General features: G+C 37.0%; 1 protein-coding gene across 3 annotated transcripts in view; it reads right to left on the bottom strand.

The window, feature by feature from the left end:
• The window catches only part of XYLB (xylulokinase), a 220,534-nt gene that overhangs the window by 76,730 nt on the left and 117,494 nt on the right, over positions 1-26,310 (bottom strand). The window contains exon 16 of one of the 3 annotated variants that reach the window (XM_031957004.1): positions 1-515. This exon is cut by the window's left edge and continues 42 nt beyond it. The exons of the other annotated variants lie outside the window; for them this stretch is intronic. Coding sequence (XP_031812864.1) covers positions 499-515 — 17 coding nt within the window. The 3' untranslated portion in view covers positions 1-498. The remainder of the gene's footprint in view (positions 516-26,310) is intronic. 3 annotated transcript variants of the gene reach the window in all.

The raw sequence follows: 26,310 nt of genomic DNA, 5'->3' as shown, positions 1-26,310 counted from the left end.
TAAGGGATTTGTGAACTAACCCTAGCTCTAAAGCAGTAACAAATTACAGGCCTGGAAAGAAAGAACACCAGGTGAGATGGGGAAGCCGTAAGCCATTAATAGGGCATACAGGGAAAAACATCCAAAGCTAAAGGGAAGTCTGTTTGCAACAAGGCCAGGAGGATGGAATACATGAACTATGTGAAATACTGATGACTGACAAATTGTCTTACATAAGGAATCAACCTGAGGTACTCTTCTGTAGCAGTAGGAGACTAGTCTCTCTGCTCAGGTGAAAGACCAGACATCAAAAAGCAATGTCAGGAGCTTAGGCACATAGTAGGGATTAGAAAAACCAGTGTGAGCAAGTTAATGTTCTTATACATATAGATGCCAATCACTCACCTGTGTACCCCTGATCTGGTACTTTACCATCCTTCATATACCTGCGAGTTTTAAGTATGCTTCAGATACTATTTCCCATCCACTTTCTGCTGGTCTCATCAAATTGGAATTCCATCAAACTTTTTCTCCTTCTGGTTTTCCCCATGGGATGAATGGATAGATGGATGGATAGATGGATAGAAAACAGAGAGATAGGTAAATAGAAATATGGGTTAATAAATAGATGGAAGGATAGCTAGTTTAAGTACATTCTAGGCACTGGAAGCAAAAACACAACCAAAAAAGGACAGTTTCTACCATTAAGAAGCTTGTAGTGATAGAGAATACCACACATAAAAGGGAGATAGAAAGTGGGGAAGTATAAAGATAAACATATAAGGCCAAGATGGAAAAGTCTGGAGAGTCTGGAGCAGAGCCAGGGGTAAAAATGAAGTTGAGTGAGCTGGTTACCTCATGAAGTGGTGGTTTTGAGTAAGAGTTCACAATCTGAGGAGGATCTGACTGGGGCAGAGAAATCTACAGAGAAGGCTGGTTTTGGAGGTCAAAAGTCCAAACAGTTCGGCTTAACTCAAATAATAAATGCCTAATAAATGTTTTTGGAGTGACTAACATCCAAGGGTTGAAATTCTGACCTGGGTGCTCAGTGTGATCTATACATCTGCTGGTCTCAAGTGAAGCCCCTGATGCCCTCTACTGGCATTGATGAAAATCCAAGGGGCTCCTTAGTCTCTACTCAGTTTTTGATTAGTCTCTTCAGTCCTAGGTCTAGGACCTTTGAATGGGACCAGTAGGGAATTGGTTTCTGAGCCAGAGCTAAGTGCAGATTCTTCATTTTATAAAGGGCACACAAAAAGGTTTATTTCTTTCTTTCTTTCTTCCTTTCTTCCTTCCTTCCTTCCTCTCTCTTTCCCTCTTTCTTTCTCTTTCTTTTTTTCTTTCTTTCTCTCTTTTTCTCTTCCTTTCCTTTCCTCCTTCTTCCCTCCTTTATTCCTTCTTTCCTCCCTCCTTTCCTCCCTTCCTCCCTTCTCCCCTTCCTGTGTTTCTTTCTTTCCTTCTTCCTCCCTTCCTGTCTTTCTTTCTTTTCTTCTTTCTCCTTTCCCTCCTTCCTCCCCTTAATCTTTTCTCCCTCCCTTCCTTTTTTTCCCTTCCTTCCTTCCTTTATTCCTTTTTTCCTCCCTCCCTCCCTCCTTCCTTCCTTCCTTTTTCTTTCTCTTTCTCTTTTTTCTCACAGCTCACTCCTTGACACCCCTTACTTTTAAGTGTGTGAAGATAAACAAATGTTGCAAAAGCAACGGTAACTGTGTAAAGCACGTCCTACCCAACCCCCGTAACTTCATATGTTCATATGCAAAACAAGCCCTAAAATCTAGACCAATATCTGAACACCTAGTAAATTTATGAGCCTTTCTAGAATTGCCTCTTTTAGCAATTTTGGCTCCCAAATATCTGACTTCACAATTTAAGAAAGCAAGGTGCTGAAAATTTTAATTTCAAATTATGAAGCTTAAACAAACCTCTATAATTCAGCTACTTAGCAAGTTACTCTCCCTCTAACTGCAGCATCAATTAGAGCTCCACTCAACCCTTGGTTTCCCCATGAATTAAACAGGATGCTATGAAACACTGCTTATTAACAGGGCTCTAAAAACCAAGCCGTGCCCACAGGACACCTCAGAACATTCTGGCTCCTTCTCCAGTTAACACTGCTTTGGAACAGCAGGATATCAGAGGGAAGATTTCACCAAGCTCTGGACTTGTGAGAGAAAATAAATGGTGTGTGGTTGTTGGAATAATAAGGGGCTTTTTAGGGTCATTATTCAGTATGAGAAGGAAAATAATCTTAGGATTCAGAGCTAGAAAGGATTTTAGGCACTCTCTAGACCAATCTCCTCATTTTACAGATGAGGAACCTGAGTCTAGGCTGATACTGAATGATATAATTTTAAGACAACCAAAAACAAATTAATATTTGTGAATAATTATTCAAGGTAGAATCTATATTCAATTAACACCCATAAGATATCTTAGTCCTTATCTCGACTTCCTCACCTGTAAAATGAGAAGGCTGCACTAAATGGTCTCTCAGAGTCCTTCAAGGCTAAACACTGATTTTTCAAAATCATTTTTTATCAGTTCCAATTCTTCATGACCCCTTTTGGGATTCTCTTCTCAAAGATATAGGAGTGGTTTGCTATTTCCTTCTCCAGTTCATTTTACACTTGTGGAAACTAAGGCAAACAGGGTTAAGTGACTTACCCAGGGTCACATAGGTGGTAAGTATCTAAAGCCAGATTTGAACTCAAAAAATAGAGTCTTCCTGATACCAAGCCAGGGCTCTACCCACTGTACTAGCATGCTGTCCTTCCCCCCAATGCCTACTATAATAGCTTGTGTGGAGACAGAAATAGCCCCAACAGCTCAAGCTTAATCTTTTTGGTGTCTGGAAGATAGGAACTTTATTAATGCTTGTCAATTAAAGATAGTCTAATCTGAATTTCCTACCTGTTTCCTCAACCCTGCTCCAGTGTCTCAATTTGCTTGTTTCATTTAATTCTTCCAGTGACCAGAGGCTCCAGCATTTCAGAATCAGTTTGGATCTTCCCTTTCCCTCCCTGTCTCCACAATGATTCACCACATCCTCTCTTTTATCTCAATAATATATTCCTTTCTACTCCTACCATCATCAGCCTTGTTCAGACCCTCCTTAAATTCTCATGAGAATTATTGCAATAGCCTCCTAACTAGTCTTCTTGCCTCCAGTCTCTTATCTTTCCAATTTGTTCTTCACATCATGGCCAGATTCATCTTTCTAATGTGTGCATTAGATCATGTCACTCACTTCTATGCTCAAAATGGTCAGTGGTTTCCAATTATCTAAGAAATGCAGCCCAAACTGTTCAAGGGTATTCACATCCCTGCATGAAAATCTCATTAGTTGGGAATGGCACAAGCAACTTAGAAACATTGTTCCCAGACACATGTAGGATGTGCAAAGCAATTCCTTTCTGTTTCTATCCTGGGGGGAAAAGAAGTCCATCTCTGAGAGTTCCTCTTTGCTCACAGATGAACATACTTAGCTTAAACCGTGTTAAGACTGATGGGACATCCTGTTTAATAACAGATTAATAATAATAATAACAGATCCCCAAATTCTTCCTACCTCCCATTATACACAAACAGGTCAAACTATCCTGGATTTAGGACCACAGAATTTAGAGCTAGAAGTAACTTGAAAGGTGCTGCTTTTTCAGATGAAAAAAAAAATCCCCCTTTTATAGGGGGAGAAGGGGGTTTAAGTGACTTGCCTCAGGCTATACAGGTGGCAAGCATTAGAGCCAGGTTTTGAATGAAGGTGCCATGGCTCCAGATGCTGCACTTTTTTTCATTGAACCACATGGAACAGGGAGACACATTAAATTGTCACAGAGGGTCCAACAGGAAAAGGAACTCTCAGACAGCTGTAGTTAATCCAGATTCCCCAGGGCTCCCTAGTTGAGCAATTCTCACACCTGTGAAACTCAGAACATCCTGGGCCAAATTATTCCCAGCTCACAGACCAGCAGGAGCAGCCTCCACTGATGATACGATCATCAGCAAAACAATGTCAGCCTTTCTACCCTGGCTAGTAATTGGGTGCCCAGGAGAGAAAAGGTCAGTGAATAGAGCTGGGCTCCTCCTGAGTCTGCTCTTCAGTTTATTCCCAGATCTCAGTCCTTTCTCAGGTCCTTTAGTGGGGATGCTGTCCCTTATGAGCAAAATGAAATTCTGTGCCAGTGAAAGGTCATTTTCATAGCAGGAAGCAGTGGGAAGGAAGCATTTGGACTGGGTTTTCAAGGATGGGTATCAGTGAAAGCAAGACAGGGTAAGGTACAGATCTCAGTCCACTTTGGCTGACAGAATATGTGGAGACAACTCATATGTAATATGACTGAAAAATAGGGTCGCACCAGATTGGGGAGGACCTTGAAGTAAGAAGAAGAAAGTAAATTTTATTCAGGATACAACAGGCTCATCCAAAGCTAGAAAAAACATTAGAAATTATCTAAGTCAGTCCCTTTTTTGAAAAAATAAGAAAACTAGTTAATATTAGCTAGTCAATATTAAGCAGCTAGATGACCTAGTGGATACAGTTCTGGGCTTGGAGTCAAGAAGACGCAGTTTCAAGTCCAGCTTCAGATATTTACCAGCTGTGTAACTCCTAGCATGTTGTTTAAACCTCTTTGCCTCAGTTTCCTTATCTGTAATATGGGGATAATAATAGTATCTACCTCATAAGGTTGTTGTGAGGACCAAAGGAGATAATAATGGTAAAGCAATTAGCTCTATGCCTGGCACATTGTAGGTGTAAGTAATATTATTAATAGGAATATCTATTAATTAGCATAGATGGACAGTTCCACGGGAACACAGAAGCCTCAGTTTACAAAAAAGGAGCTTGAAGTCTAGCGAGTTCTGTGATTCCAATTTAGTGCTTTTTACCTTCAATAAAATATAAATAAATAAAAATGAGAAGACGGCTCCACAAAAAAGAAGGGAACAAACATTTATTTATTAAGTTCTTACTTTGTATCAGACAATGCACTCTACAAATATTATCTCATTTGATCCTTAGAACAATCATGGTTGGTAAGTGCTATTGTTATTCCCATTTTACAGATGAGGAAACTGAAAGAAGGAAAGAGAAAAAAAGGAAGGTGAGAAGAAAGAAAGGAAGGAAAGAAAGGCAGAGAAAAGACAAAGAAGAAGAAAGAAAGGAGAGAAGGTAGAAAGAAAGAAAAAGAAAGGAAGAAAGAGAAGAAAAGAAGGAGAGAAGGAAAAAGAGAGAAAGGAAGTCAGGAAGAAGAGAAGAAATAAAGAAAGAGAAAGGGAGGAAGAAGAGAAGGAAGAAAGAAGGAAAGAGAAAAAGAAAGAAAGTGCTTGTGAAGCACCCTTTTCTTTTTTTTTCCCCAGAAGAATTAGCTTTTTTATTTTTATTTTTTTAGCAACTGAGGCTAAGTGGTTTGCCCAGGATCATATAGCTGTTTCAAATGTCTCAGGACATATTTGAACCCAGGTCCTCAAGATTACAGAATCTGCACTCTTTCCACTGTGAAGCACCTGTTTCAAAAGTTCACAGAAGAAAATAAAAGGAAGGCAAGAATCACAAACAGGACAACTTTGAAAGCTGGAGGCTAAATTTATTATATTTTATATTAATAGAAATATTCTTAATATTTTAAAAGAAAACTAAGCTGTACATAACATATCCACATTCATGAACAATCTGTTTTCTCCTCTATGTATATGGAAATGCTCATTTTATTTGGTGTTCAAGAGCAGAATAAAAATAATTTTGAAAATGGATGGCGAAGGCAGATGGAAATAGAGATCTGTATCTGTATCTTAGCTGAAGCTAGTTGGCAAACCTGGTGGACAGAATACTTATGTTATAGGTGGGTGTTTTGTATCGTAGTTTAATTACACAAACAAAAAAAGACACTATAATTGGATCCAGAGGTTTTCTTCCTATAGGCTCTTGCTTTCTGTAATTCTCAGAAAAACAAACCCCTCGGGCATGTTTGCTACCAGCAAAGTCAGCAGAGGCAGAGTTGCAGTGTCATCCCAGAGAGCTTCCTAAAATGTTCTTTCTAACTTAGAGGGATTTTTAAACCTCCATTCCTTATCAATGCAGACAAGCCGAGGTTCCCTGAATGGTCCATTCTCCTGGAACATGAGTATACAAGCCTAAATCCTTAGTTAATTTCCCCTGGGAGGAAATTGCATAGATTCTCTCTAAACTCACACATGATACGAGAGAAAAAATAGGATCCAGCCCATTGAGAGTCCGAATTCCTCCCCTTCCTTTGTCCTGCCCTGGCCTTCCTTCTAATCCCAACACAGCATCAAAAGAAATAGGCTCAGTCTTAGAGAATCACCAGCAAAAGCTGGCTTCTAATGTGATGCATTATACCTGCTGCTAATTCCCCATTTAAGGTGTGAGTACCAACTGCCTGTTGTCTGCTCTTATAAACTCCCTGCACCTGTCTAGTAGCTTCTCCAACGCCAGCTCTCTACTGAGAGTAGGGTGGCCCTGCCCCTGGAAACATGCAGATCTGTTTTCCTATGCTTAATCACTAAACCACTAGCAAGGGAACAGCCTGGCTTTGATAATCTTTGATAATTTAATTTCTCTCTACCCCGGGGATCTTTCCCTGATGGTTGTTGGACAGTTATTTTATAGTGTCCATTTTTGGTGACCCGATTTGGGGTTTTCTTGGCAAACATAACTAGCGTGATTTGCCATTTCCTTCTCCAGCTCATTTTATAGATGAGGAAGCTGGGGCAAACAGAGTTAAATAACTTGCCCAGAGTCACAACTAGGAAATGGCTAAAATCACATTTGTACTCAGGTCTTCCTGCTATCTATCCACTGTGCCATCTAGCCATCCCTCCCCTTCCTGATAGCTCAATGAAATATCAATATTAGCACTCACTGTGTATACAGAATATTGTAGCACTGACCTTCTCCTCAATAAATATTTATTAAACCTTTATTATGTGCTCTTTACTTAGAGGCATGTGACTTACTCTGGGTCATATAGTTAGTATATGTTAGAAGTGGAAACTGAATCCAGATTTTACTGGCTTTGAGGCTGATTTTCTATCCACAGCACTATGCTGCCTCCTTTTTGGAGGATAATAATTTGTAAATGATAGGATTTAGAACTAGATACCACTTCAGTGAAATATAACAGAAAAAACATTGATTGGATTTAGGGCCAGAAAATCTGGGTTTAAATGGCTTGTGTGAGCTCATACAGACAATTTCACTTCTCTGGGTTGGTTTCTCCATTTGTAAAATGAGGAGTTTGGACTAAAAACAACCTCTAAATTTTCTTTCCCCTCTAAATCTTTGATTCTGATAATCCTATTATAAGAAGGTGTGGCTAAATTTCCCTTTGGATGCCAGACTTGAATGGGGAGATCAGATAAAGATTTCACACTTTCACAAGGGAAGAGAGGAGTCAAAGGGAGCAGAATGGCACCTGGAACCCCACTTGTCACCTTGCCATTATAGACACCAGTTCTGTGACAAGTAAACTATGTGGTATGTAGCTCCTGAACCATATTATTAGCATCAGGGCTGGGGTTATAGGAACAGACTAAAAACTATTGAAGCTTCTGCAAGTGAGGAAAAATCACAGGGTAAGATGAATGTTTCTATAGTCCTTCAAGTGATGGCTAAGGGAATGCAAGCATTCTCATTTCTGGGCTGAGAGATGAATGGACTTCAATCTAGAAAGAATTCCTGATTGGGGGGAAAAGAGGATCCTGAACCTTGAGATCAGATGAAAATACAGTGTAAGACTTAAATTACCAATGAGTATTTATTAAACACCCTACATTATATATGCAAGCACTTTGTCAATATGGTACTTGTAACTAATGCTTCTGTTTTTATTACCTATTATCTAATTAAATGCTTTATATATTAATGATGTGGGGAGATGGTGAAGTAATGAGGCACATAGCCAGGGATATAAAGAAAAAAAAGGAATAGTCAATGAAGTGGCGGCAAGCAAGCAATGAAGTCTGATTGGGCCATCCAGACACAATCCTCAGACCAAGAATGGGATGCTACCAATGAAGAGATGGAGCCAAAAGGTGAGTGACAGGTAACTGCTCTGTATGTGCTCTGATGTCACTGTGGAGCTATGGTCAATGATATATTACAAAATAAGGTAGGATAAATAACAACAAAAAAAAGAGTTTTTGTTGTTCAGTCATGTCCAACTCTTTGTGACTTGATTTGGGGTTTTCTTGGAAAAATATAGGAATATCATTCCTTCTCCACCTCATTTTACCAATGAAGAGAATGAGGCACACTGGGTAAAATAACTTGTCCAGGGTCACATAGCTAGCAAGTAGCTGAGGCTGGATTTGAACTCAAGAAAATAAATCTTTCCAATTTTAGATTCTTCACTCTAACTATTGTGCCACCTAATTGCCTCTTTAAGAAGGGCAAATATTTTTAAAAAGCCAAGGGGAAATAATCTCTAAACTGTAAGCTGACTATTAGGTCTATAACTTCAAACAGATTTAAAAAAAGGGGGAAGAACCCATGTCTGATACACACACACACACACACACACACACACACTCATATACACATATACGTATGCATATATATGCACATATTTATACATATATATTTATAGTAGCTTTTTTTCATAGTTGTGAAAAATCTGTCTGGAAACTAAGGGGGTGCGTGCCTGCCTATTGGGGAATAGCTAAACAAACATGCCATATGTCTACAAAGGAATATTGCTGCACCATAAGAAATGATGAAATGGACAGTTTCAGAGGAAACTGTCTCTCAAAGCCAACTATCTCCTATGCCATGTTGTCTTTCTGTTACTAGTTCATGTTTTATAATGAATATTTTTAGTTTTATATATATATATATATATGTAATTATAACACACACATATAAATAAATAAATAAATATATATATATATATATATATATATATATATATATATTAGTTTTATAATGATAAGGGAACGGAATAAGCATTTATATAGGACCTATTATGTGCCAGGCATATAGCAAAGTGCACTAAGCACTTTTAAAAAAAACAAATATTATTGTATACATATGTTGGATTTAACATATATTTTAACATATTTAACATATATGGGACTACCTGCCACGTAAGGGAAGAGGTGGAGGGAAGGAGGGGAAAATTTAGAACAGAAGTTTTTGCAAGGGTCAATGTTGAAAAATTACCCATGCATATGTTTTGTCAATAAAAAGCTATAATAAGAAAACAAACAAATAAATATTATCTAATTTGCTCTTCACAACCCTGCAAGGTAGGTGCTATTATTATTCCCACTTTGCTATTAAGAAAACTGAAACAATCACAGGTTAAGTGACTTATCAGGGTCATACAGCTAGTATCTGGCCCTCTGTGCACTATGGCGCTACCTTGGTGTTTTATATTTTAATGCCCCTTCCTCGGTTATAAGCTAAATGAAAACAACAATCTTAGAAAAAAAGGACCAATTCCATCCATTTTCTCTTCTTCAACATTCCCACTCTAATTGAACAGAGGATCATAGATTTAGCAGCCATTGTGTCCACCTCTCTCACTTTATAGCTGTTAGTAAGTGGCAGAATTAACATTGGAACCCACCGCCTCTGACTTCAAGTCCAGCACTCGTTCAAAGGTACCACCCTGCCTCTCCATATTTCTGTATTCAATCATTAGTCTCATGATTCAGAGTCAGCTTTTGCATCTAAAAGGATGCCTTAAAAAAGCACGGCTGTAATTTTGGAAGACTCCAATACCAGAAGACAGCTTCAATAATACCATCATTCGCTTTTCCTTCCCCACCTGCAAGAATGAGAATCAATGCTAATAAGATCATAGAAACCCCCTATAGTTCTTATGAGCCTTCCTCCATAAGTAACTCCTAAGGGAGTAAACAGCAGTTTTGTAAACATAAAAGCTTCAGGATCGGAGCCAATTTCTGGGGGAGGCACAAACACAAAATCAGCCATGACTATAAACCCACTAAAGAAAGCCATTAAAATAGGGCAAGTGAATGACAATGAATTCATGCTTGATTCAAAAAACATTTGGGTTTCCCGAGTTTTCTTTTCAACACAGCACATGCTTTAGGGGGAAAACGAACCATCAACTCATTACTGAGCCCTGCTCCTAGCCGAGTTAATATTACGAAAAGGAAGCAAGCCACAGAAAGAGGCAAAGTACTGGGACTCTGAGGAAATAGGTGGATGGAGTTGAACGAAGGCTTAAGGAGTTGAAAGCCAGGATCAGAAGAAGGAGGCAACTGCAGGGAAAGTTAGACATCTAAAGTCCCATATCCCCTTTTTCCTGTTAGCTGTCTCTCCAGCCTGAGTTTGGTCCCAGCTCAGAATATAAGGATAGTTAAGTGGCCCAGTGGATAGAGCTCTGGGCTTGGGAATCGGGAATGGACTTGTGGAGCTAGCCCAGCTCCCTTTCCATTCAATTATGGGTCTAGTCCAAATTCTGTCTTCTGAGAAATTTTTATTCAATTATGGGAATTGGAGAATACCTTATTGCATTATTTGCACCTAGCTCTATGTGGCCAGTTCTCTCCTTAGAGACCCTTAGGTTAAGGACCTAGGATCAGGGGTCCTCAAACTACAGCCGGCGGGCCAGATGCGGCAGCTGAGGTTTATCCCCCTCACTCAGGGCTATGAAGTTTCTTTGTTTAAAGGCCCACAAAACAAAGTTTTTGTTTTTACTATAGTCCCGCCCTCCAACAGTCTGAGGGACAGTGAACTGGCCCCCTATTTAAAAAGTTTGAGGACCCCTGACTAGGTTATGCTGATCAGAAACTCAGTCAGATCCAAAGATTGGTGCAGAGATTTCTCACAACTGTAAATCTCAAGCAACCCACATATCTTATAAAAAAAAATACTGGCCCTATACTGATCAATCAGTTATTGTTTCCATGTTCCTTTGATTGTTTAAAGACATTTTGGGGAAGGGAGACGCCTCTTTACCTGAATTCAGGGAATTGTACCTGCTTGCTCTCACCCTTCAACCTGGAAAGTTCCTCATCTTTTCTCCAATTAAAAATCAGATCATCTAATGTTTTATTGGTTCCTTTTAATTAGTTGGTCTTATTTAATTAACTGTTTTTAATGTATAAAAGTCCTGTATTAAAAGTCCAGGCCTAGGCTGAGGAGTTCTGGTCCTGCTTTGTTAGGCACTTGGCATGTATTACTTAATAAACCAACGTGCTCAGAAGATCAAATCTTTGTTTCCAGTCATTTCATCGTTTGCCTGCCACATAAGCAAATACAGAAGGTATAAAAATAAATACAAAACAATGAGAGAAAGGGAAAATAGCACAAGTAAATGGGGGATTGAGAAAAGACAGACAGGGCTGTCTGAGCTGAGCCTTCCAAGAGTCAAAGGTAATTTAGAGTGGAAGAGGTGGGACAGCTAGGTTTGCACTGTGTGTGTGTGTGTGTGTGTGTGTGTGTGTGTGTACAAAGAGTAGAAGAGATTAGGGAGGACTTTATGGAAGAGGCAGATTTTGAACTGTATTTTAAATAATAGGTATACTTAAGGAATAGGGTTGGTGGGAGGGCCCTCCAGGTAGGAGAAGCTCCCTAAGCCATGGTGCAAAAGTGAGAAAGCATAGATTACCTGTGGAGAAGTGATGGCCGTCAAGGACAGGAAGGCAAGCCTTTGAATGCCATGCTAAGGAGTTTGCACTTCATTTCTTAGGCACTGGGGATCTATTGAAGGTTACCAAGTAGCTCATGATTAGTGACACTGGAACATCTGCTGTACGTCAAAGCAAATCATCATACCAGATCAGTTTCCTGCTTGCTAGTCATGGTCCAGAGGATCCTTGGGCACTACATTAAAGTCTGGAACCTATTTAGTGGAGCTAGATTTAGTTCAGATTTCTCTGGGCCATCACTCAAAAGATTAGAAGCAGCAGCCTAGGTCCAAATCCTTAACTTCAAACTTCTAGGAATCTACCTAAGGAGAACTGAGAGCTTATTCTTGTAGCAGTCAGAGCCAGAGGAGATATCTTGTCTAGATATCAGGGAATTTTAAGATGAAGATTAATCTGTAATATCATATACAGATACCCTAACATATAACTGACATTGAAGGGTAAGGAGAGGGAGGGATAGAGAGACAGAAAGACAGAGACCCGAGAGAAGGAAAAGAGGAAGAGTGGGAAGAATGGAGAGAGACAGAGCTGACACTTTTAAAGAAGAATTTCATTCTTACCTCCACTACATTGATTCCATTGTTGTTGTTTTTTTCCAAGACTCAGCTCAAATACTATCTTCCCTGCTGTTCACTCCATTCTCCCCCCAGCTGCCAACCCCCTCTTTCCCAAACTGCCTTGCATTCATTTTGTTTATATTTTATACATGAGAAGCAGCATGATTCAGTGGATGGAGAGCCAGCCGCAGAGTGAGGAAGACTGTGGGCTTCATCTATGGGAATCCATGCAAGTCTCTTAACTTCCCAGTACCCTAGGCAACTTTCTAAAATGATAAGCTGCAGAGAAGGTGATGATATCCATGGATGGAATATTTCCTCATTTAAAGAGTTCCTCTGAATATCAATTAAATTATAGATCTTGTTAACCTTACATTCTGTAGATACTTCCATATATGGCCATATATATATATATATATATATATGTACTTATTTATTGTCTCCTTATCTGATAGCATTCAGTATGCATTTATATATTTTCTTCATAGGCTATAAGCTCATTGAGAGCATTCTTTCTTTTTTTCTTCCTCCCTCCATCCTTCCCTCTCTCCCCACCTCCCTCTCTCCCTCCCTCTTCCTTCCTTCCTTTCTTTCTTTTTCTTCCTTCCTTTCTTTTTCTTCCTTCTTTTCTTTCTTTCTTTCTTTGTTTCTCTTCCTTTCTTCCTTCCTTCCTTCCTTTCTTTCTTTCTTTCTTTCTTTCTTTCTTTCTTTCTTTCTTTCTTTCTTTCTTTCTTTCTTTCTTTCTTTCTTTCTTTCTTTCTTTCTTTTTCTTTCTTTCTTTCCTTCCTTCCTCCCCTTCTCTTCTTCTTCCTTCCTCCCTCCCTCTCTTCTTTCTTTTTCTTTTTACATCTAGCATCAAGCCAATGCCTAGCACATACAGTAGATGCTTAATAAATGTGCACCATTTGATTTCTCAAATCTTTTTTATATTTCTCATATTGAAATCACAAGTAGACTCACCAAAAGCACTTATAATGGTAATATAGAAAAGCCTAAGGACCCTTTCTTAGAATAATATTTTTGACACAAAAAATAAGATACCTAGGATCACAAAGGAAACAAATTAACTCGAGGAGTTCCTGGACACTATGTTAAGCACTCCTGAATCAGCCTATTGTGCTTGGCTTCAGAACGCAGACTTAGAACCACTGGGTAGAAATTAAGGAGAAGAACATTTTGGCTCAGTATAAGAAAGAAAACTGACTGATGTCACAATAACTACCAACCCATAAGCCTCCTTTCTCATTTATATAAGAACATATATAAAATGTTATCCTTAATAACAGCTAAGAATTATACATCATGTGATACATAGAGATAATAAAGTAAATGTTAGAAGAATTCTGTCTATGCTGTCGCAAAACAATATTATAAGTCAGTGAGCAAGAAAACAAAAGAAACGCGAGTATTAGGGGAAAAAACAAACATAACAACTTGGTTTATACCAAAAGGCCAAGAGAATGTTCATTGACTATATTGACATTATGCTGGATGAAAAGGTGAGAAGGGAATGGGCAGCTTTGGTTGTATGTCACTGTCCACAGCAGGTCACATCTTCACAGTCTAACAACTGACTAAAAGGTAGAGAGAACATAAAATTTCATTACATTTACTGTTTGTTGACTATAAAGAAACATTAGCCTCTGTAGAGCAAAGTTTCTAATTTTAAGAGCTCTCCTTTGGAAAAAAAATTGTCTCCTGCCCATTTGTTAAAATCACTTCAAAATGCATAAAATGTGGTTGATAAATGCAACCACAGAAATAAATTGGACCAATGATCTTCTTGTTATTATTTCAGATATAAACCACCACATGTTTACCAAAGGTGTTGACTATTATCATGGAAGATACCCTGTATAGCATTCAAAGCAGAAGAGGAATTCCCTATAAATAGCAAAGTATTTCCATATATTCCTATTTCTGGATGACATGTGTTAATTGCATCAATCACAAGTATATTTAGCCTTTCAATCCATATAGGAAGAAACTCAAAAGTGGATGAAAAATGTATATTTCTCAGATTATGACATACAATGAGATGGATAATCTCTTGAGGTAGTCCATCATTCAGCACATCTAACTTGGACAGGCTTTGCAGATAACAAAAATCTGGGCTCAGAACTGAATATGAAAAGGAAACTGGGATGAATGATATTTGGGAAATCATACAATGCTTGCACTGATCTGAATTGTGGAACTGTATTACATGGGCCTTTACTTCACTGGATCACAAATATAGACATACACACACACACACATACATATATATATACATGCAGGTAGAGAGAGGTAGAAGAGGGAGAAAGGAAGGGAGTGAAGAAGAAAAGATGAAAAGTAGAAGGGAAAAGAGAAAGAATTCTTTTTCACTGTTTATTACATGCCAGGAACTGTCTAACTCTACAGATACAAATAAAAGCAAATAACACAGTTTCTAGCCTCAAAAAGCTTTTCATTCTGAAGGGAAAAGATGATTTATAAAAGGATGCAGGAAAGGATGAGCTATGTAGAGTTGTCCTGATGTGGAGATAGCCAAGAAGAGATGAAGAGGTCTAATTCTAGGCAAGATAAGATGTAAGTTCACCTATCAGTTGTTCTGAAGGGGAGTATTCAGCTTTATGGAGGGAGGAGATAAGGCAGCATCATAGGGAGATGGCCAGTGATTTCCAAGGTCCCCTCATGGCTCTAAAACTATCTTACTATATACTAATATATTAATATAACATATTAATTACAATTATAATATAATAAATATATTATTATATAAATTAATATTATTAATATAATTATACAGAAGGATATTATAATACATAAAATACATTGGTACTTTTTTGGTGGTGCTATATGGCCATAAGTCATGGACCATTACTATGTGCAAAGAACCAGAATTGCAGGCTCTCCAGAGAGTAATGGGTAAAAACATGAAGGAAATAAGAAGGTAGTATCATACTACTGATAATGATTTGCATTCAAGAAGAGACATAAAAGAGCCCATGATATGCATTACTAGAAAAGTTGTAGCTGGTAAGAGATAACAAATAAATAGTATGAATGTTGTTCTGGCATGCACAAAATATTTTTTAAACACTTAGAGTAAGTCCACCAGCATATTGGAGAGATTCTCTATGAAAGATATATGGAAATATTATGAGTTAAAGCAATCCTGAGATATTACCTTATATTGATTATATTGGTAAGAATAAAAGATGCCAGAGAGCATCATTACAGAGGTGCTGTTGAAAAACAGGCACATTGATGAATTATAGATAGAAGGAAATGATTTGGAATTATATTTTTAAAATTATTAACCTGTATATATCTTTTATTTTATGATATTTATTATGTCACAATGAGATAAGGCATCAGATAGAGCATTACACCTGAAGTCAGGAAAATCTGTTTTTAATTCTGCTCTCAGACTCTTAGGAGATGTCAGATCCTGGTCAAGCCATTTAAGTTCTGTGAGCATCAGTTTCCTAATCTGTAAAACAGGGATAATAATAGTACCTACCTCTCAGGGTTATTGTGAGAACAAGTGAGTATTTATAAAGTATTTTGCAAATCTTAAAGCACTATGTAAAGACTAGCCATCATTTATGGTAGCACTCCTAGATATGTGCCCCAAACAGGTCAGAAGGTAAAAGGTCCCATATGTACAAAAGTAATTATAGCAGTATTTTTTATGGTTGTGAACAGTTAGAAGGAAAATGAATACCCAGTGATTGGGAAATGGCCATATAAACTGTGGGAAATGAATGTAATTAATATTATTATGTTGTTTAAAAATTACAAATACAAAGGATTTAAAGAACCTTGGGGAGAAAAGTATAAAAACATTCAAAATGTAGTAACTAAAATCAGGTGATAATTTACATGAAAATAAAGGGGAAAAAAAAGCACTGTGATTAGTGAATTGTGATCAGTGCAGTTACCAACAGTGACATCCCAGGGCTGATGGTAAAACATATCTCTTGCCCCTAAAAAAATTGCAACTGTGGAACAAGGTATACATTTTCAGATGTGGTCAATGAAGGTTTTTACTTGATCATACTTATTTGTTTAAAAAAAGTTCTATTTCTGGAGTCACTGGAAAAAGAGATTTGATGGGGAAAAAAGGAGAAAAGAGCATCAACAAAGCATTTTTAAAATAAATTTCATCAAGGTTATGTGATGATCAACTGTGATGGACTTGGCTCTTTTCAACAATGAGGTGATTCAAGGCAATTCTAACAGACTTGTGATGGAAAGGGCCATTCACATGCAAAAAGAGAACTATGGAAAATCATAGTATTTTCACCTTTTTTGTTGTTCGTTTGTTTGCTTTTTTTTTCCTTTTTCAAATTTTTCCCTTTTGATCTGATTTTTCTTGCACAGCATGACTAATATGGAAATATGTTTAGAAGAATTGCAGAAATAAAAATAAACTTTAAAAAAGCATCAGACACAGACCAGAACTGTCGAGAAGACATGGGCGAGTAGTTGGATTATATGCTGGTAGAAGGAATAACTATATAGATGATCAAATGAAGGAAGAAAATTTCCCAGCTGGAGTTGTCCTTCAAATGGAATGGAGTATCTCAGGCATAAGTGAGCTGCCTGATTCCAGAGATCTTCACATGAAGGCTGGATGATCCCTTTCAGGAAAATTGTAGAATAGATTTCTGTTCAGGTGTAGTAGGACTAGATCATCTAATTCAGAGCCTATGACTTTAACCCACTTAGTAAGTGGCTAAGTTTACATTTATTTGGAGTTTTTTTAGCCCTGCTTACTCAACAGAGTATTTAATCTAATATACTACATTTAATGAAGAGTCAAGAACTTGTACTAGGAATAACAGCTATAATGGGTATTTGTTCCACCCCACTAACCAACAACATATCAATAAAAACAGTATCTAAAATGGATTGGGGGTTTGCCTCATTTGCATTTCTTAATTTAGTGGTTAGCTAATTTAACAATCGTAATGATTTAATCCAAATTAAAATCTGGAGTGAAATAAAACAATTTTAAAAAGTCATTAAAGATTTCATTAAGTTCCATCTAAATTAATATTAACTTTCTTAATGCTATTTTCAGGAAGTGTGAGTATGTGTGTGTGTTTCCTCTGAAACAAACATGGTTTCCTTTGTGCATTTAAGCTTCAGACAAGCCTTGTTAGATTTATTGGTATTACTTCAGGCAATTAATTAATATACATTAAAATTCTTTAGGAAAAAGGGCAAAGACCAGCATGAAAATGGAGGGAGCTTTTTTTAAGTATCAAATTCAATTGAGATAATTGGCCTTATATCCAAAGACCTTCCCAATAGCAGTTGTTTTGAGATATGTTATTCATTAATTCATATTTTCAAAGCATTTGAAACACTGTTCTTAAATATTGTATATATGGCCATATGTTAATTTACAAACTACAAATACATCTATCTATCCATCTACCAATCAATCTAAACATTATATAAAGTCTATGTACTGGTAAGTGGTTTAATAAGCTTTATGTTATTATTATTATTATAATACCATTAATATTAACCATTAATATTATAATAGGAGCAGCTAAATGACACAGGAGTCAGGAAGACCCGAGTTCAAATCTTGTTCCAGACACCTACTAGATGAGTGACCCTGGACAAGTCACTTAATCTCTATTTGTCTCAGTTTCTTCATCTGTAAATAATAATAATAATAGCACTTACATCGCAGAGTTGTTGTGAGGATCAAATGAGTTAATAATTGGAAAGCACTTAGCACAGTGCCTGGTACATGATAGATGCTACCTCTTGGTATAAATTATCTTCATATAGAAAATTGAGATGATTGTATCACGCTCTTGAGTCTCCAAAAAAGTAGGAAGCATTTAAATGAAGCCATCCATATCATATTCTTTTCTCCAAATCCCCTTTTCCACTAATGACATATCTTTGTTTAATGATTATATGAATTTTAGAGGGTCATCTATGGTCAATTTAGGATAAAAGGGTCAATTTACTTACCGGAATAAGAATTTAAATAATATAGGCGTAAGGGGAGGGATTAATCTGGAGTTTGGGTTAATCCATGCATGTATACTTATTTTGTATTTAATTTATACTTTAACATATTTAACATGTATTTGTCAACCTGCCATCTAGGGGAGGAGGTAGGGAGAAGGAGGGGAAAAATTGGAAAGAAAGGTTTGGCAATTGTCAATGCTGTAAAATTACCCATGCATATAACTTGTAAATAAAAAGCTACTAAAAAAAAAAAAAAGAATCAATCCATGACTAGGATTAGTAGTTAAACTATGGTTAACATATATCAGATTGCTAGCTGTCTTGGGGAAAGGAGAGCTAAGGGAGGGAGGGAGAAAAAAATTTAGAACACAAAGTCTTACAAAAATGAATGTTGAAAACTACATGTATTTGGAAAAATAAAATACTATTTTAATAAAGGAATTAGGCTATGTCTAAGGTTAACAACCAGTTTGAAACTGGAGGTAGGAGGTCAGGCTATGCCTGAAAATATGGATAAGAATCACTCTATAGTCAGGAAACAGCTTTACTCTCAAGGAAGTCAATAATATATTTCTCATACTGGAAGGTGTTTCCTAACTTTCTTCTATTTACCAGAATTTGGTGCTCTGGCTCAAAAAAAAAAAAAAGAAAGAAAGAAAGAAAGAAATAGATTTCCTCACTTCAATAATCTCTCTCAGCTAGGATGCACATCTAAATCAGATCACCAGCATCAGAGGAACAGCTAACCCTGGTTCTCAGAGGGTAAAGCTAATTTCCTGTAGCTCAGGCAGCAGCTGACAATAATACACATCACCTGTGCTGTGTAAATGATTATGTTCCTCAAAGACTTCTCTCCCCCTTTAAGACTCAACTTCGCTCACTGATTCCTGTTGCAGTATAACTTTTGCCAAAAGTATAATGATTTTGGGTTTTTTTATTTTACTTTATTATTTTCCTATTAACAAGCACTTATTTTCTCTCCTTTCCACTTCCTACTTGCCATAATTTGAAAGAGAGGGGGAAAAGGGAAGAGAGAGAGAGAGAGAGAGAGACAGACAGACAGACAGACAGAGACAGAGAGACACAGAGACATAGACAGAGAGCCAGAGACAGACAGACAGAAAGATAGAGAAAGAGAGGGACAGAGAAAGACACACACAGAGAAAAGGAGAGAGACAAAGACAAAGAGACAGAGACAGAGAGAGACATCCTTCAAACAGATTACAATGATTAAGTCAAATGAAGCTAATTCTCTCAATATCAAAGCTCCAAAATGTGTCTCATTCTGCACTTTTAGTTCGTCTGACAGGAAATAGGTAGTGTGCATTCCAATGTTTTTATTTAGCTATTCCCAATGAAGAGATATATTTTTGTATAGATGAGGCCCTTTTCTTCTTTCTTTGATTTCTTTGGGGTATAGACCTAGTAGTAGTACTGCTGAATCAAAGGGCATGCACAGTTCAGTAAGTTTTGAGCATAGTTTCAAATTGTTTTCCAGAATGACAAGAGCCATCCACCGCTCACCCACAGCCCTTTTTTTTTTTTTTTTTTTTTTTTTTGTCATCTTTGCATATTTTGACGAGGTAGAACTTTAGAAGTGCTTTAGTTCACATTTCTCTAATTATTAGTGATATGGTTGGTTGTTGATAACTTGGATTTCTTTCTTTAAAAACTAACTGCTTACATCCTTTGATCATTTATTTATTGGGTAATAGCAATTCTTATATTTCTTATATATTCTTATATGTTTATATATGTTTTTAATATATCTTAAATATCAGATCTTTATCAAGGTAAATTGTTGTAAAGATTTGTTCCCATTTACCTGTCTCTCTTCTCACTTTAACTCATTGATTTTGTGTGTATGCAAAAAAAAATTAAATTTTATATAATCAAAATTGTCTATTTTTATTGATCTTCTCTATTCTTTGTTTTTGAAGTCTTTCCCTATCCATCTATCATAAAGGTAATGTCCTCCTTGCTTCTCTAATTTGTTTACAATCTCATCTTTTATATTTAATTTATCTATTCATTTGGAGTTTATCTTGATATATAGTATAAAGTATTGGTCTAGACCCAATTTCTGCCAGTCTGCTTTCTAGTTTTCCCAGTATATTTTGTTAAATACTAAGTTCTCATTCCAGTAATTGGAATCTTTAGATTTGTCAATCACTGCTACTGTGACTATTTGCTTCTGTAGGTTGTGTGCCTGGTTCGTCCCACTGATCAGCCATTCTATTTATTAAACTAGTACTGTCATTTTGATAATTATATATGGACTTTTTTTTTCTTGTAATGGAGTGTCAGCTATCACTGGAAATGAGGAATTTGATTCTAATATCAATCAAATCAATAACATTACTCATGATAATCTGAAAAATAACTAAAAGAATAACAATAGTGCTCCTCCTATAGAGCTTGAGATATTCTAAATGATGACCAAAATGGTGGGCTACAATTTTCTTTTAATTCTAAAAATGGTCTTTTGGAATTTTATGTGCCCCAAATCTACTCACTCACCTAATGTCCTCATTTCTGTTGAGCTTATCAGCATTTTTCCAACTATTAAAGTTAAAAATCCTGGTGTCCTCAGTGGCTCTTGCCAAGTCCTAATTCTCTACATCCATCTGCTATCAAGCTTGTTAATCTACAATTCTCATATCCATCTTCTTTTATACAAATACATAGACTCCATTCTAGTTTAAGCCTCCATCAGCAAAGGCCAGCAGCATGAGGCCTTTCTTAATCCCTCCCCTCAGGAAATGGTGCTTTCTCCCTCTTAAAATTACTTTAGATAGATAGATAATATTGCTTTCCCTAGAATATAAACTCCTTGAAGGAGGAGACTATTTCATTTTTGTTTTTATAACCCCAATTCCTCCAATATAAGCAGACCTCCCTATGGCAGACTTTGAAGAATGCATGGATAAGAGTTGCAGAAGATGAAAAGAAATTAATAGGTTATAATATGCATTGTTGGAGGGAGCTCGTTAGCCAATGAAATCACAGATGTGTGTGTGTGTGTATGTGTAACTTCAGTGTCTTATAACACAATATGTGAATAATTCAATGATCTATAATTTTACCACATTATAGAACTTCTGGTATGTAAACTCCCTCCACCAAAAGAAGTCAGTTTAAGATCCTGAGAGGTTGAATTAACTAGGCTCACATATATAATAAATGTCAGCGCTGGGATGTGAACACAGGTTTTCCTGACTATAAGCCCAGAATCCTTACCATTACACCATGTTGCCTCTTTTGCAAAGAGAAGGGGATAAAAATCTTGAATTGAAGTGAGCATCCACATGTCGGGGTAAATAAATATCTGAATTCCATTCAAACTCAGTCACAGAAAATTGTCCATTGTCTAAATGCAGAAATCACATGCTGTAAATACTTTGACTTCTGCTGGTTATGCAGGAAATGCGATTGTTCAGTCAGTGACAGCATTTTATCAACATGTCAGGAAAGAGGCTGACAATGCATCTTCTATATTTTTTTTATTAAACCTTTTTCCCCATTGTCTTCTTGTTTAGTTTCTCCAGCACAGGTAAGAGAACAAGATAGGGAGGGGAGACAAGGATGTGGAGAGGAAAAAAACAAAAACAAAAACAAAAACAACCCGGCTATTTCAGCCAAGGAACTCTCCTACCTGCAGACAATTTCATGAAATAAGATCACTGTCTTCCTTAAGGTCCAGACCTGTGGTTTCATCTATTCTGGGTACTCACTATGAAACTCCCACTCTACCAATGTAGATGAACAGCTATTCTGTAAGTTAGAGTCTTAGAATATGCACGTGAGATTAAATGTCTTGTCGGGGATCCCACAGCCAATATGTGACTGGACTGGGATGCAGATCTTCCTGACTCCAGGTGAGTTCATTAGATCTATTTTACAATGCTGTCAGGATACTATGTGGATATGATTTAGTTGTTTCCACATAGTTTACTAGGAAACTATCTCTGCTCCCAGTCCGTGATAATTTGCAACCCCCTTGATGTAAAATGTGTCGACTTTGGAGTCAACCTCTATGACTTAGAATAAATTGTTTAACCTCTCTGCACCTGTTTCCTCATATGAAAATGAGAGCAGTAGACAAGATGGCTTTCTAGAGTCTCTTTCATCTTTAAAAATCTCCATGATTCATTGGAGTTATGTTAGAAAATAAATACAACAACCTCTCCTAATTCTGCCCCTTGGGCATTATCCTGTTAATAAACTCTGGCCTAAGTCTTTGTTGTGATGATAAATTTCCATTAATTTAATTTGTAGCTCCAGGTTTCCCTCGTTCTAAATGGATTCAACAAGCACACTTTAAAAAAAAAATAAATTGTATATACAACGAGCCTTTTTTTAAAGAGACTATAATATATTAGGCACTGGAATTACAAAAGTAAAATCACCCCAAGCTTCTAGGTGCTTACTTTCTCTGGTAAATGAATGCATTTCCCATATTCAGAGCATCAAAATCAAGGAACTTTCAAGATGGCAACATGTGAAATTGCAATTTAGCTCCATCAGACACTGTCAACACCCAGAAATGCATTTACTGTTAAAGAAAAAGATGGCGGCTCAATTATTTGAGTTGCTGAATTTAGATCTCTTTGAGCATCAATTTTTTTTCAGGAATTAGGGAAATCCTTCCAATGCAAGCTTGGTAAACTAGAGGAGGCTGATCTTAAGAAGGGAAAGGGCAGTAAAGTGTAGAAAGGAAACATCCTCCCTTCCAATTCCCACTCCTTAGGTGAGACAACTCTCAGTAGTCACAAAGTTTCTGCTATTTCTACAATTTTGTTGTAGCACTTTGTACCTGAATGAGCTCATAGTTGCTCCAAGTTGCAGGGAGTAGACAAGGAAATCAACCTCCCTGGAGGCTGTGGACAATGTTACTATATAAGCATCCAGCCAAAAGGTTTGATTAAGGGGGTCACTTACAGTCAACCATAGATCCTAAATCCCAACAAGATGCTCAAAGAATTCTATAAAAGACAAGATTTTCAAACAGGCTTGATTTTCTTTTTGTTTTCTTCTTTTTCCTTTTTTCCTATATTGGAATACTTTAGAACAGCTTCGGAAATCCTTTTGCAAGCAATAAGAGAGTTGTTTATTCGAATTTTATAAAATGATATTAATTTCCTTAATTGTATCATCAAGTAGTTGAAAATATGGAAGAATATTAATGACTAAATTTGTTCATTCACTATGCCTTACAGGGAAGCTCCTTAGTACAAAGCACTGAGGGAAAGCATTCAAAAAGGATAAAAACAAATCTCTCCAAGTCACTGAAATAGTCTCTGGATTTGGGACTACGGACTTTGCTAAACATACTCTAGTACATTTTCTATGGGCAGGAGAAAATTGAGAATAATGTAAGGGTGGGGTTGATTGAGTAAATTGATCTAATCATGTCACCCTACTTATAGAAAGTGAGGAAATGCTAGCACTGGTGCCTTCACCAGGAGGAAATTTGTCTTGATTAAATCAAATCGATCAAAACCATTCCAACAAGGTATAGAAAAGCCTTGGTGAGCCATTACATAAACTAAAGAGAAATTGAATAGGAGGAGTGTTTGGATAGTCAAAGGAATCTTGGGGTCATGCTTTAGGATTCACCTATAAAATATTAAGTCAGTTGAGAACGGAGATTATTCAAGGGATGTGAAATCCAGAGAGCAGTGAACCAGGAGAGAGTGTTGTAGCTAAGACCAGGACCATATCAACTTTGGAGGTCAGCACACCTTCTTATTATTAATGTTCAAGCATCCTTCCTCAAGGATAGCAGCAGTTGGAGACAATGTTGATATCAGCAACCAAAAATAGACTGGGCACAGATCTAGAGATCTCTTAAGATTCCTGACAAATACGCACCATTCCCAAGTGCATCTTCTTGAACTCCTCAAAGAAAAAGATAGGACTTCCAGCAACCAGAAGGTCAACGGCCCCTTTGCCATATGTACTCCCTAAACTTGAGCCCTCTGTCTCTTGATTCTATCTATACTTATAGGATACTGGGTCATAGACTTGGAAGAGGAAGGATATTTTATATCAGCTGTTTTATTGTAAATATCAAGCATGGAGCATTATGTCAGGCACTAAAAATGAGAGACAAAGGAATAAGGACCTCAGAGCATATGACATGGTACTAAATTGTAAATTAACTAAGAACCAGATCGTGTCTTCCTCATCCTTTTATCCTCCACAGGACTTTCATATAACAGTCACAAATATATCTGGGGATATTAAAAGATTCTTTTTTTTCTGAAGAACCAGAGCTCTTAGGTGGTGTAGGGAATAAAGTATTGCACTTGGAAATAGGGAGGAATTGAGTTCAAATCCTGCCTCAAACATTTACTAGCAATATGATTTGAGCTACCTCTGTTCCTTTCCCTCATGTGGCAGTTTGATGACTCAGTGGATAGAGCTTGGAATCAGAAGACTCATCTTCATGAGTTCAAATCTGGCTTCAGACACTTAAAAGCTGTTTGATTCTGAAGTAATCACTTTATCTCATTTGCCTCAATTTCCTCATCTGTGATATAAGATGGAGAAAGAAATGGCAAACCCCTCCAATATCTTTGCCAAGAAAACCTTAAAAGTCAGAAATGACTGAACAACCATAACAACTCTATTTTTCATCAGTAAAATAGGGATAACAACAGCATTTATCTCTCAGGGTTGTTATGAAGATTAAATAAGATCATACTCATAAAGTACTATCTAAATGACAGAAATTATTATGATTATATCCTTCTACAACAATAATCAAACAAATAAAAAAGATTCATTTTCCTGAATTTTTCTTTACCTACAACTTACATGTCTATTTCATAAAGTTCCGTATCTTAAAATACAAATTCTTATTTATTTACCAGAGCAAAACCATCAGACACAGAGTAGGTTCTCATGTAGTGTTTAAACAACATCCATACCCTTAGCAACACATGCTGAGAGCCCAGCTTGTAGTCAGCACAACATTTTAGTATTGATTTTCTTTGAAAAATTTAAATCCCTCTTGGGGGTGGGGAAGAATCATCCACTTAATCTGTAGGCAGTCAAGGAATTGCACCCTAAACCTCTCTGCTGCCAGAAATGGAAAACCCAGTAGTGCTTTTCAAGATACATGACCCCCTTCTGCAATGTGAATTGCAATAAAACAGACTAATCCAGTTCACACTGAGAATGCCGTGCATGCAAAGATAATGCACGTTATTCTCCAACATATGCCTGGGGAACTGCACGACATAATTTTTCTTCATGCCCTGGAGAAACCTAAGGAGCAGAAGTCACCCTTTACACAGCTGGTCTGGCACCCAGTAGCCATAAGGGGAGGCTTACATTGATGGGATGGCTCCAGTCAATGTCCAAAAGGAGTACTGAACCACACAGTGCTGGTAGCAAGAGCACAACTTGAAAACTCAGCTCTTTTTAGTCAATGATCATCTCTTCAGCTCCTACTATGTAGTCCGAGTTACTTAAGGCAATGCCCAAATGATAGAGCCTTTTGCATAATCAGAGACTGATTATAGCCAGGCTTAGGTCTGGAAAGCAGAGCAGTGAGATCTGTAAAGCACTATACAACCAAACCCTGGTATTAAGGCTGTCTTTGCAATATCAAAAAATAAGCCCATCAAATTTCTTCCTGACCTAGCAAATGATGCACCAAGAAATTCACAGGAAGCCAAAATTCAATAAAAGAACCAGTAGTAAAACCCAGGTTTGCCATGCCTAGACACAAAAGGCCAAAAAGCAAGAGGTCCCAATACAACTGGAGGAATACTAACACAAGAGAGTACATTTAACAAGCATTTTAAAAAATGTTTTAATTATTTTATTAGTAACAAAAAAATTACATTATGTACTTATACCACACATAGGGCACTAAAATTACAGCAAGTAGTTTTTAAGTCATAAAGATTATTAGAAATGTCCTGGTAAAGTGAATGATTTTAACTTTGGTATCTTCATAAAATATTTTAAATTTGAAACCAAAACTTCTATCTATTATAAGATATTGGAGATACGTCTTATTCTTCTACATTTTTATTTTCTTGAAATCTGCAGAACAATCTTGAGATAATCTGATGTATGGGGAAGAAAACTGAATTTGGAATTGAGTACCCGAGTTCAAATCTCAGTTCTTAAC

The sequence above is a fragment of the Sarcophilus harrisii genome, chromosome 1, assembly GCF_902635505.1.
Source record: "Sarcophilus harrisii chromosome 1, mSarHar1.11, whole genome shotgun sequence".
NCBI classification, from domain to species: Eukaryota; Metazoa; Chordata; class Mammalia; order Dasyuromorphia; family Dasyuridae; genus Sarcophilus; species Sarcophilus harrisii.
This window is presented reverse-complemented; position numbering and strand designations above follow the sequence as displayed.